This window comes from Xyrauchen texanus, chromosome 35 (genome assembly GCF_025860055.1).
Source record: "Xyrauchen texanus isolate HMW12.3.18 chromosome 35, RBS_HiC_50CHRs, whole genome shotgun sequence".
In the NCBI taxonomy this organism is placed as follows: Eukaryota; Metazoa; Chordata; class Actinopteri; order Cypriniformes; family Catostomidae; genus Xyrauchen; species Xyrauchen texanus.
Window position 1 is genome coordinate 19,117,197 of NC_068310.1, and position 13,728 is coordinate 19,130,924.

At 38.2% G+C, this 13,728-nt stretch overlaps 1 protein-coding gene across 1 annotated transcript in view; it reads left to right on the forward strand.

Moving 5' to 3' along the window:
• Positions 1-1,776: 1,776 nt before the first annotated feature.
• LOC127628859 (collagen alpha-1(XX) chain-like) overlaps positions 1,777-13,728 on the forward strand; it is a 33,661-nt gene continuing 21,709 nt past the window's right edge. The window contains exons 1-9 of the mRNA XM_052105805.1: positions 1,777-1,871; positions 2,798-2,919; positions 5,631-5,735; positions 7,209-7,352; positions 9,956-10,105; positions 11,238-11,423; positions 12,060-12,227; positions 12,345-12,464; positions 12,678-12,842. Of these exons, the coding sequence (XP_051961765.1) occupies positions 2,823-2,919; positions 5,631-5,735; positions 7,209-7,352; positions 9,956-10,105; positions 11,238-11,423; positions 12,060-12,227; positions 12,345-12,464; positions 12,678-12,842 (1,135 nt within the window). The 5' untranslated portion in view covers positions 1,777-1,871; positions 2,798-2,822. The remainder of the gene's footprint in view (positions 1,872-2,797; positions 2,920-5,630; positions 5,736-7,208; positions 7,353-9,955; positions 10,106-11,237; positions 11,424-12,059; positions 12,228-12,344; positions 12,465-12,677; positions 12,843-13,728) is intronic.

A 13,728-nucleotide genomic window follows, 5' to 3' on the forward strand; every position in this document is an offset into this window, starting at 1 on the left:
GTGACTCAAACCTCTGTTGCAGGTTGTAGATAATCTTATGTCCTCTTCTGATTGTTACATCGAATATGTGGTCTTCAGACTTTTTATGTTATACTACGTTTTCAATGTGCAGTAATATCTAGATCATAGTAAACATCTGGATATAAACATGGCTCATTGATGTGGGTGCATCCAATAAAGTTGTTGCAATGTTTGTTAATGCAAAATAAGTATTTTAAAGGAATATTCTGGGATCAATATAAATTAAGCTCAATCGACAGCATTTGAGGCATAATGTTGATTACCACAAAAAATATTGGACCGTTCCTCCTTTTCTTTAAACAAAAGAAGAAAAAAAAAACTGACAGTAAGGCATTTGATGAATGATTTTATAAAAATATTTTCCACTTATTTAGGAATAAATAATTTCATGTATAAATAAGTTTTAATTGGGAATAATTACCGAGTGCACCTTTAATTTGACAAAAATGCTAAATAAGCGGCCATTTACATCGAACACATACTACAGCGCTATTTTTGTCAATGTTTTTTTTCCCCTATGTAAACGTGCATTAGACTGACGTCTTTTAATGTTGCTGTTATGTCTTGTCTCGTTTTGTCATGGTATGTCTTGTCCCTGTTCTTTCTCTTTACTCTGTCGCCCTCTGCTGGCCTTCTTAGGTTACTTTTCCTTTCCCTTTTCTCCTCCTCCAGCTGTTACTCATCTCCCCTAAATACTTCGTTAATTCTCTTCCGACCTGTTCCCGTTTCCCTCTGATTAGTTCTCTACTTCTTTCTCTGCTCTTGCTGCTTTCTTTGTCGGATTCTCACTAGAGTTTCTCTTGCAAAGAAGCTAGCAACTGTCTCGTTTGTCGCTGTCCTGTAGGCATCCGCCTGGCAACACTACCTGTTCTCTTCTAATCGACCCGGTATTTGTATTCTGTCCAGCTCGCCTGACGCAGCGAGAAGAGCTGGAAACCACTAAGTGTTCCCCTCGACCCTAGTCTACCCTTGGGAGACCAGCAGCCTGTCGCCGCTCACTGCGCCCCCCGACTGCTGCGTTAAGACGCCCTCTGAAGTTTTCTAAGGAAGTTTTCTGTTCGGCATCGCCCTCTCTGCGGGTTGTTTATGTTTACCGTTTTCCTCTCAAGGAGAAGATTTGTGTTTTTCATTATTGTTTCCCTGAACTGACATTAAAGACTCTATTTTTGTTATATCGCTTTTGGGTCCTCACTTACCCGCACAACAGTTGCGCCGCGTCTCACTGTTTTTTCAGCGTATCACGCAGGAGCGCTGTGTTTTTAGACGCCGTCAAGTTAAATATCTTCAACTTTTAAAAAGTTTTTTTATTTATAAATTGTTTTGAGCTTCTAGCCTTTTGTAGCTTTTTTGGTCTCACATCAAACGCGTATTGCGGCCGTCCGCGCTGTTTTCCCCATTGTTTTTTTTTTCAAGTAAACATGCGCAAGGTGGACGTCTTTTTTAGACTTAATCAAAAAAACAACAAACAAACAAAAATATATAAAATACTCCAGCTGTTAAAAACGCGTCTGGATACACGTTCTGCTCAAATCGCTGCGTCCAACATTTTGTTTTATTTGTATTATTGTTTATTCATTTTTTTTTTTTAGCACGAAGACACATTCGGAGTGAACGGCCCAAAAGCAAGATTTGTTATTATGCATTACAGCGCAGACTTGGCAGAACAGCAGATATCTCACCCTGAATGTATTCTCCGCCTCTGTTACAAGAGGAGGGCAGAGAACCGTATCAGATTTCACACCTAACCCCACCAGAGCGGGATCGAATGGAAAGTTGGTGAACGGAATTGAATGTGTTAACATCCCTGTGTGGAATGCGACAGGTACACGCGGAAAGAAGAGCAACTTCAGGTAAACTGCGTTAATCCGACACACCCTTATTCAATAGTGATATATAGCCTATGTGAATTTGTGTTTGCAGAAGACATATAACTTGTGTCTATTTTAAAAACAAATATTTGTCCTTTGTGTAATTGCTCATATTGGTTCAAGTATCTATCTGAGTTGATCATTATTTGCATTAGTCACAGTTATCTTGTTTACAAGTTAAGGATGATACAAAGTGTAAAGTCTCACCGGTAGGAATGCGCAGGTCTTCTCATATTTGGGGGCAGTTTGCGTTTTAGCTGAAAGGCTTCATAATTATGCGCTTGTGCGACAGCTGATTTTAGGTGTGGTAACATTGATTGGGAGCTTTAAAGGTCCCAATATCCAGCAACGCTATTTAATATAACAATCCAATGCATACAAAGGCCTTCTTATTACTGGCCTAAAGCAATGGATGTCAAATAATAAATCTTCTCACACCGTTTGGTTTCATATGTTATCATGCAAATACACACTACTGAGAAGATTTTTCTGTTCACGCCATTCATTTTTGATGTAGACAGTTTAGGGATTATAAGGCATGCGGGTAAATTTAAAATGCAATAATCAAAATAATAAACTTGGATAATGCAGTTTACATCAACTATATTCACATTTTGCAGACACACTTGTGAAAATGCAGTCCTTGGCTTATAGATATGTTATAGCAGGTGTTCAGCTTGCCCTCCCCTTGTCTTGTAATTATCTTCAATGGGACTCCTAATGACAAGTGTTGGTGCAAACTATTTCTCACTCTCTCTCACACACACACACACACACACACACACACACACATTCTCAGCCCTTTATTGTTTGAAAATGCAGCTTATATTTAAAGTTCAGTTTCAGACATTAGCGTTAGGGATCCAGAAGTCAGCATCCTTGCTCACTGTGATCATTTTTTTCCACAGGTTTTTAACTGAAACCAGCTCAATCATGCCTGCCCATCGCTCTCCATTCTTCTTCCCAGACCAGATGACTCTCATCCTTGTGACCATTCTCCTGATGCTGATTTCAGAAGTTCATACCCAAGGTTACATACATTCAATCTTTTACCCTTCTCTCAAGCTACCTTAAGGCTTTTTATTTTTAACCTAATTTAAGATTGAACAATTCTTTATAATGCATCTGACATTTTAAAAGTCTCCAGTTTCTGTACTTTTGCCCCTGTATTTCAAGTATTCTAGCGTGTGTCCATGTACACCCATAAGGGTGCTCAGAATTTGAGAGCCACAGAGAGTTGCTTCCATTATTGGATTTCCTCTTTTCCAGCCAAAATGCAGAGCATGCTGCACTATGCCATGGCATAATATTAAGGCTCATGTTGCAGCCACGCACACAGACACAAAATAGCATGTCACATTAAGCTCTCCATGCATCAGGGGACCACATTACCCTTCTATTTAATTTAAATGTGAAGTGTGTTGTAAAAAAAAAATAACATTTTTTTTCTATCCTAGTTTAATGTGCAGAGAAAACTAAAAGTAAGCCATTCAATTCCCAGATAATTTAAAGACTGTAGCACTATCAAAACATTGCTCTGTTTGTTTGAGAGGTCCGACATGTCAACCTTCTAGAACAACAAATGGCATCAGTTTGGGGTGGGATATTTTATAGTGTTTTGGAAACCTGTTTGGAAACAGTCTTTTACTTTTGTATTTCCATTTGGTAATACAAGTGGCACAGAAATGATTCACCTTCACAATTCACCTTTAATACATTTGTGTCTTTTCTGAGCATTATTGCTGACATACTAATACTATTTATATACTATTGCATTTACTTACAAGGATATTAAGATTATATAGTATACACACATGATTTATCAGTTAAATGGATGGTTCACCCAAAAATGAAAATGCAGAGAACATAGTAAGATTTTTAAAAGAATATAGTAGCTCTGTAGTGAATGGTGGTCAAAAAAGGACATAAATGCAGCATAAAAGGAATCCATGAGACTCCAGTGGTTGAATCCACACAGCTGTTTTGCTGTGTAAACATGAAATAGACTGGCATTTTTTACTTTAGCTATTTATTAATTTTTTTCCCGAACATCTGATGAACATTAATGAGAAGGATGTGGTAACATCTTGTCAAAAATATTAATATGACTGAATCAACCTGACTATACTAGGGAACACCTACAAAAGTAATGTTAAAGGGCTATATCAGGGAAGAACTGTAATTGCATGTATTGGGATGCTTTTAAAGTACTTCTAGAAAACACAACTTCTGTTGTGCTTGGGAAATATCATATGCATTCCTGCAAGTTCATCTAATTGGACCAAACATTGCAACCCCCATGCTAGAAAGGTATTTTGTAATCACATGCAACAATGAAAAATAAGTAAAAGTCAGACTTTTTCTCTATATCTTATTGCATTTAAATCTATAGAGACAGATTTAACTACAGAGTTAAATTTTTCCCTCCATTTCTCAATTTTATATGTACATTTATTCGACAGTATATAGAACATTTCCCAAAGAAATGAAACTCTTGTTAAGCAGCACACCAGAGAAGAATACTATAAGTTACTACAATGCAAACTTACTGTCTAATGCGATTGTGCAACATTGTGGAATCCCCAGACAACTGAACAAAGTCCTCTGTGGAAGTTGCCACATTTGGAAGAGAAATTTGCCTTAAAGTGCTTGAAATATTTAATGTATGCTCTTTAGTCTTCTTGTTATCGCAGTCGTCCCTAGAGGATACATGCTGTGCCTGTGTTTTCTGCACTGTTTTTTTGTCTGAATGATTGGCCGCACGTTTGTTGACTTCTGAGTTGGTGGTACTGCTGTCGGACGGAAAACGTATTTTCGGCTCTGATCCGCTGCCAGTTAATGCAGACAGATACCACACCACAAAATAGTGAAATTACCTAATCTTACATGGAGCTATTTCAACCAGATCTTTCCCCAAAAATGGACTTTCATCCGTGAAACCTAATGTATTCAGACTGATTTAGTCATATTAAACAATATTCTAGACATTTGGTATTACGTTTTTTTAGGTTTGCTAACAAAACATTTGAGACATCCAGCAATTCACCAAGCTCCTAATTTTGTAGTGAGCTATTTAGAGTTTATATAGACACTACAGTAAAAGGGGACAAAGTTATTTGTGCTTTTAGGGTTGTCCCCATTTTAACTCATCTGGGCTATGACCCTAAATGCAAGCATCGCCCCTTTCAGGCTGACCTTCAACCCCTCCAAAAGGCAGATTTCCTGTGGTCCTCTACCCCCTGTTACCCTGCAGGCCTTTAAAGGGCCTTCTTTGAGTGGTCTCGGACAGCTGGGAAGAGGGAAAGACAGCAAGGAACATGAAAGATGGGGATTGTGGCAAAGTTGTCATGTGGAAATTATGCAGATAAGGCGAGGACAAGGGCAGAGTTGAGGGACAATGAATGAAAATCTTCCCGTTCAAATATTATAAATTCTCAGAGGGGAAGTTGAGAAAAAACGGCATTGAGAGGCTTCTAGAGGAAGGCTTTGATCTTTGAAGACATACAGCTCTCAGCCTAACCTCCATGGCCCTACATAAAGCTCTCTTTTCCCATGATTCTCTCCAAGTTACAAGCTTGTTTTTGTCCTACATCTGTCTGTGCATACAGACACATTGACCATTGACACACTATGCATATACATTACTTCACTCTTACACACATGCATTTCTTTGCTAATGACATGTTGTATACTTCCATTTCCATGAAACTTGTTCCATGAATTCTTTGTATATGTTTCCAGGCCGGCTGAAGCTGACGGTTCTGTCTGAAGATCGGCTGCAGATGAAATGGAAGGAGGCAGAGGGGCCAGTGCAGGGCTACAAGGTCCGTGTTCGGCCTATTACAGGTGAGACTGCTCTAGCTGTGGATTGAGAGGCATTTAGAGAAACTGTTGAGGGTAAATATGATATTGGTGATCAGCTTTCAGCAACATATGTTGTATAATACAGTTTACATGCAGTGTCAGCTCACTGCCAACTAGATAAACATTATCATGATTCTATCGCCCTCATTTCTCACAACTCATATTAACAAACAAATCATAAATCACAATCAGGCATTCTCAAGGGCATCGGCAGCAACCAATATTTTCTGGTAAATATTTAGATACTTGCTAAAAAAAAAAATCCATCTTTGTTTCAGAGAAGGAAAAACAAACTCTTCTGTTTTAAACAATAGATGATGGCAGAACTTCCATTTTTGGGTGAACTAACCCTTTACTCCTCAATGTTTTCTTTCTTTTTCTTTCTTTTTCTTTCTTTTCTTTCTTTCTTTCTATCCTTTTCTTTCTATCTTTCTTTCTCTCTCTATCTTTATTTCATTCTTTGTCTCTCTCTCTTTCTTTCTCTCTTTCTATCTTTCTTTCATTCTTTTCTCTTTTTTCTCTTTCTATCCTTTTCTGTCTTTCTCTCTCTTTCTTTCTATCTATTTCTTTTCTCTCTCTATCTATCTATCTATCTATCTATCTATCTATCTATCTATCTATCTATCTATCGATCGATCTTTCTCACACACATTTATCTTTCTCTAAAATTTGCAATACATTCTTGTCCCACTATGTAAGTGTTTAGGACAGGTGAGGAATGGTGGAATGAAGATGGCCTGCAGCCAGCCATAACCTCTCCTCATATCGCTTCTGTCTGACATCTCTATTTTTATCTCTATTTTTCTCACCTATTTTACTTTTACCAATTTATGTGTCTCTATCTTTCCGTCAAACCCCTTCCATTCCCATCCTTTCCATGTGCCTATTTCCCATCCCTGCTCTCTCAATCTCTCCCTGACCTTTATCTTTGTTTCTCCGACCTCCTTTTCCACCCCTGTTTTCAGCTAGGTGAGTCCAGACAGGTTTGCTGCAGTCTCAAGAAAGTTCACACAGAAAAACAAACACTATAGATGTCCAGGGAGATGGAGAGACCATGTGTAATACATTCTTACATTGTGCCATCTTCTTACACACCATTGAAAAACAGAGGGCTTGAACCTAATCAACTTATCCTATATTATATACACACTGTCAACTCACTCATCCAGGGTTTTTAAGCAGGGGTCAAAGGTTGAAAGTTGAAAGGTTGGAGATTGAAAGGTAGAAAATCCCTACTTTAGATAAAACATTTCAAAATTCACTGCTCCAAATCTGTGTTATATTGGATGATGGTTCTCTCATTCCTCCATTTTTGATTTTCAGGCAAGTCAGTCTGTCATGTGTAGATCCTCAACTGGTCAAACATGTTTTCACTATATGAATTTGCATGCCAGAGTTCACCAAACATGAACTTTATTATGCTGTGAAAACATGCTTGCATTTTGTCTTTTCCAGAGGTTCCCCAGCCAGAGCTAATGCTGACAACCACACGTGGGCGAGCCACAGTGGCAGGCCTGGACTCCAGACAGGAATACCTCCTCCAAGTCCTGGTGCTCAATGGAACACTGGAGAAACTCATTGCAAAGAGACACTTCACCAGTAAGAGTGGAGGATGAGTGAGAGCATGAGAGAATAAGAGTGCATGAAATGGAGAAAATCTGAAGTGATAGAAACTGAAGAGGAACATATAATACAGGTCATGGCTCTATGAAACTACTACTAGGTGTGTAACCATGAGTTCGAAAAGAAAAGGAAAAACAAGACAACTAGATTTTTGAACAAAATGTGAGTGATGATTGCCTGTGCAAAACTCTGCACTACTGTGCTAAGTTTCTGGGTGGTTGACTGGGCATTGTTATGCAGTTGCTAATGTGTCCTGAGTGTTTTTAACATGTTGCTATCCAGTTGCTAAGGTATTCTGGGTGGTTGCTTATTGGTCCAAATTAAAAGAGCCCACCCCAAGTCTCTATGATATATTTTGGTTCCTAGATATGGCACGGAACCCTTCCATGTAAATATATGGGATTATTTCACTATGTGATGTTGTTGAAAGTGAGAGATCTTCCTGCAGTTAAGTGCTGTATGTATGCGAGAAGCAGAAATCTGTTTGTCATAATTAAAATAGTTCCCAGCGTTCATGATTTGTCAACAGGCAGACACAAATTACAGTCACTTGGATGTGTCAATGAAACAACTTCTTTTAATACACCTCAAACTCCATTTACACACACACACAAACACAGTTTCACCCATTTGGAGGGGGGCTGTCTGTAATTAACAGTGTCGGATGGTGGATTCCTGTGGGATTACAGGCTGTGACAACTCTGAGGAAAAACTCTGGAATAATGCTTGTGTTTTTACAGGCACATTACACTTTTGGAATTCCCTTAAATACAAGTAATACTCCACCTAAATGACCACCCTGTAAGAAACATGATAATCGATGATGAAATAGCTTAATTAATGGAGAACCTATTCACTCTTGCTGTCAGAGTGCTAAAATAAGAATGTAAATATCAACCTCAAAGGCCTTGCAATAGGGAGATCAGACTATATTCCAGACAAAGATTCATTATGGCATGGTGTTCTAGTCAAAAGATGCTGACTATGCTTAATATCTGTAATATGTTGAGAGGAGAGAGGTTTTATGTAGGTTGGGAGAGTAGGTTACTATATTGGGCTGTGCAGGTTTGGACAGGCCGCTTGTGTGGTTTGGCTAAAGGGCCAGGCTTGCTTGTCTGTGGAGTATTTTTCCATTGTTCGCACATAACAGCTAAAGAATACACTCAAGCAGTGTCCCATATGACACACTATACGCTATGTACTTGTAAAATATACTATGCAATCAGCCATGAATTTTAAAAGTGTTGGATCGTCCTAAACAAAACACGGAAAAAAAAAGATTTACTACACAGAAGTGTTCGCCGCTTAACAGCTGACAGAAGTGATGTTTCAAACACATGCACTGTGTTGACGATAGCTTTAGCGCATTAGCCAACCTCATTTCAACACTTCTCAAACAATGTACATATTCACACAGCTTAGAGTGATGGTAAAGCATTCAATTACATTTATAAGGTGATGTCTTCTCTGAAGTTTCGCCAGTTGCTACATTCTCCATTATTTACAGCTGTTTTGTCAGACCAGAATCGCAGCTAAGTAACTCCATTCCTTCCGCAATGTATGGAAGCCACGTGCGCTGAGTGCATGACATTTCCAGCATTCCACACCTTTTTGACGGTTGAAAAAGTGCATCAGCCGGGTACTTAAAGCACACTACTTTTTGTAGTTTGTAGTGTCAAAATACTTACACTACTTACACAACAAAATGACATAGAATAGTGAAGTGTGGGGTTTGGAATGCATCTTCAGTTTTTCCATGTGATTTGCTTATGTCAAAAAGGTGCTGGTGTTGATAGCCTAAAAAGGGGCTAAAACACCATTTATTTGCTTGATCTAAATAGGATGTAAAGACTATGAAATTGTAATTATACTTTTCTATATCTATATGCTAGTGTACTGCTAAAAGTTTACAAAATTAACTTCTATGCATTTTAAAATGTAAAGAGACTTTCTCTTTAGGGAAAACAGACTTTGGCCCAATTAAATGCTCTTAATAACAAGTACTGTATCGCCCTCCCCCTAATAGCCTACTACATGCAGCTGAGAAGGAAGTAGCATGTCATGGTTCATGGCTGTGCTGTGAAATAAAGGCTATTAGCTATTAATAAGCAAATGGACAAACCCTTCATTATGTGCCCAGGTTAGTTAGCATGTGAGAATGCTGTTTGTGGACTACAGCTCAGCATTCAACACCATAGTGCTCTCCATGACCACTATGTTGCTTGGAACTGCACCCAAGACTTTCACCCACTGTTGCACTTGTGTATATGGTTGGGTGACTGTAAAGTGATTTGATTTTGATTGATATGTCCCACCCATACTTCCTGTTTGAATAGTAAATCTGTAAACACAGGAATGAAAACTGTGCTCATGATGCTGTTTTATGGGGTCCTTAGGTTGGCTAATAATAAGTTGATGGCTAATACATTTTCTATAGTTTATCAAATAAAATAGCATGAATTTTGTATAATTTATTTAATGTTTTTAGTCTTTCACATAGTCACTCAGTTTCTTCCTTCCATCTCATCTTTCCCCTTCAATTTTGCCTTATCTTCCTCCTTTCTCTTGTTATGTTTCAGTTGATGCTTTGCGTGAAGAGGAGTTAATCCGCAGTGGAAACAGGGAGCAGAAGAAGAAGATTCCAGCCATTGGCTCTGGCTCGATGGATGATGTGACAGAAGCTCTCGCATCCCTGCCCACAGTGCTCTACCGAGAACCAACAAACACAGGTAGAGGGCCTGCAACACAATCTTTTGCAATATTTTTTGAAAGAAGACATCTGTTGGTCTTGATTCAAGCTACACATGCGGTGACAGACACTTGCAGGTTGGTTCAGAGTGAAAGGTTGTGGAGGATGCAGCAGACTACCACAATCTGGCAATGTGTTTTAAACATGTTAAAGAGTTTTGTGAAATACAGTCCATTCGATAATTAGCTTAATTTACATTGAAAGTAGTTAAACTACCTGCTATCATACAGACACATTTATAGTTGCTTATTTAAGTGTCACAAGCTTATGTCGGTTAATGGAACAGAACATCATGAAAATCAATTGGGAGAATTTCAAGATTTCACTGGCCAAATAGAAAATGTACCTGCATTTGGCGCATGACAGTTGTACATTTCAGACCCAGACAATGACTTATTCAAATACTCAATGTAATTTGGCCCCTTAATGTTGCAGCCCAGAAATGTTATTTTCTGTTTATGTGCTTTAAGGTGTTATGTTACTACTGTTGCTGTTTTTGCTTAAGTGCTACAGACACAGGATGTGTGAAACTGGCCTTATGTTACTAAGACCCAACATACTTTCATGGTTCCCACACTACTGGGTGTTTAAAGCAGAGGAACTCCAGTTTGCTGGTTGCTGATCTTCTGTTCTGCAGTCTCCCTGTTATTATACATACTGGTGGAGCTGCAGATGGTTTGACTGGCGCCAGCTCCTTCACTAACCTATCAATAAGAGTCCATTCTCACACACACACACACACACACACACACACACACACCTGTAATCACTGCTGCAGTAATGGGACAGGGGGACAGGATGGAGGGGATGCTGTCCACCTGTGCTAAATGTTCATTTAGGACTAGACAAGTCATGGGAATACAGGAAGATCCCATAGCTATTGTGACTTATCTTAATTGAATAACTTAATTGATGTTATTACAATGCTTGCAAAGCAGTGATATGTTGATATTCTTATATAATTCTATGTATTCTTCATATTTCTACAGTATATATCACATATATATGTACACTATAATCCTATATATATATATATATATATATATATATATATATATATATATATATATATTTCACCTATAATATCTTAATTGTAATCTCTGCAACTACAGAGCCCCCTGCTTTACCTGAGGTTGATCCAGAGATTGTTAAAAGCACCAAAGAGAAGAAAAAAGACAAGAACCATGCCAAGACTGAGGGTAAAAATTATCAAGAAGAAACTAGAGGAAAGCCAGTGAGAAATGACTTCCCTAACAATAACAAACCAAAAAAATCCACCCCATCCCAACCTGTCACAGGTAACACCACTCATAATGCACATCATAAAGCCAAAGTATTAGTAAGACATTGCAGGTTTAATTTAGAAGTGAAGAGATATGAACTACACCACATTAAGCAAATGTGTTTATTTATATTTACTCAGATACACCTGGCATACTGGAAGCAAGTAATGGTCAGTGATTAATAATGGGCTGTGTTGATGTATCCTGTGTCTGTAAATGTGAGGGATAAAAGCAGAATTAGGGACAAAACACAGTTAATGACACTTTTTAGGTTGTTATCAGGGCCCCTTGTTTGCCCCCAGGACTGAAATTGGTTCCCTCCTTCCTCCCATTAAAACACACACAAAGATAAGAATGCACCATGTAGGAATACACATACAGTATGTACACACACACAGGATCTTACGAAATGGGTGTAAAAATGGATTGATATAGATACAGAGAGGTTTGCAAAATCTTTGCAGATATAAAAACCCTTTCATCATGTTCCCTTGCTCAAAGCAAAATAAACTGTTCTTGCACTGACACATGCACAGACTAAAAGACATTTAAAGACATTCAGAATGACAATTATATTCTCTTAACCTAAGGTTACCCTGTATTTAAACAGTAGTATTGTCCCACTGTCCATTTGATCTTGTCCACCTCCAGCTGTATCCACACGGAAGCCGTTTGAATGCAGCGCTGGCGCACAGGCAGATCTGGTCCTTCTAGTGGACGGATCCTGGAGCATCGGTCGCACCAACTTCAGAAAGGTGCGCGACTTCTTGGAGGGGCTGGCTGTTCCCTTTCACATTGGCCCAGAGGGCGTGCAGATAGGTGAGATGTTATTTCAGTGGTATCATTAAAATGTACATTAACATTTGCATTCTAAGAATAATTACTTGCAGCATGGATAATAATCTTTAAATATTGTGTGTTTTGTTATCTTGTCAGCATTATCTCAGTATAGTGGAGACCCACGCACAGAGTGGAATCTTAATAACTTCACCTCTAGAGAGCCTCTTCTGGAGGCCATCAGGAACTTCAAATACAAGGGAGGCAACACCTTCACAGGTAAGTACATACTACCACCCCAATTTATTATTCATAATTCACAATTCATTACTATACCATTACTGCACAGATACAGGCTATCCAACTTTACTACAATAATAACAAATATTACTGTATATCTTATGAAACTGTTACAAGGACACACCCATTATTCAGAAGATGAATTGTGAAGATCTGCTTAGTTTATTTTTAGCGTAAGGATCTCTATCACAGGTCAGGCTCTCATCCATGTTCTGGAGAACAATCTGAAAGAGGAAGCAGGGGTGCGGACCAACACACCACAGTTCCTGCTTCTCTTGACTGATGGCAAATCTCAGGATGATGCCATATCTGCAGCCAACAGGCTGAAGAACTTCGGTGTGGAGATCATTGCTATAGGTGAGACCCTCATTATTACATGTTCATGGAAGAGACCCTGTGCCCAAGTGCTTATGTTGTATGTATGTAGGGTGGGTGTGGTTAGGTATAACTGGGTAGAAATGAGGTTGCATTTGGTTAGACAGTAATTGGTTCATGGATTTATTCTCATGTGTGTACAATTTTCATAGCTATTATTCAAGCCATACCCATAAAGGAGTTGATGTTTTAATGCAGAGGCTTTCAAATGTTTTGATGCCAAGGACCACCTAATAACCAAGGTGGGTCCCCACCTTTGTGAGGGACCCACTTTCTAAAATATAAAGGCAGCTATATTTTCATGTATTATACCCATTTGTACTGTTTGGAAAAATGGAAATAAATGGTGTGAGATTATAAAAACGTTTTGTTTGCAAAATTACATTTTACTTTGTCCTTGAACTATAGCCAAATCAGCAAATTCAATAAAAATATTATCTGGAAAATATTTACATTGGATTTAAATGATATCTCTTTTCTACCCTCAATTAGAGTAAAGATACATGTATAAACCTGAAAACATTTTCAGTTTAATTGAAGTCTATCTGTGTAGCACTTTTCACAAAAAATATCGGTAACTCTTTAAAATAAGATGTTTCGTAGTGCAGGTTTAATTTACAGTATCTAGTTAACTGATGTTTCTGAATACAACCTTATTGTAAAGTGTTACATAAATATTACAAAGCAGTTTTAGAGATGCCTTACAATGCTGTACTCCGGGCTGGGGAGTAACGAAATACAAGTAACGGGAATACGTATTTAAAATACAAAATATAAGTAATTGTATTCCACTAGTTACAACTTAAATAATTGGTAATTTGTACAGTTACATTCAAAAAGTATTTGGATTACTGAAGAGATTTCTTTG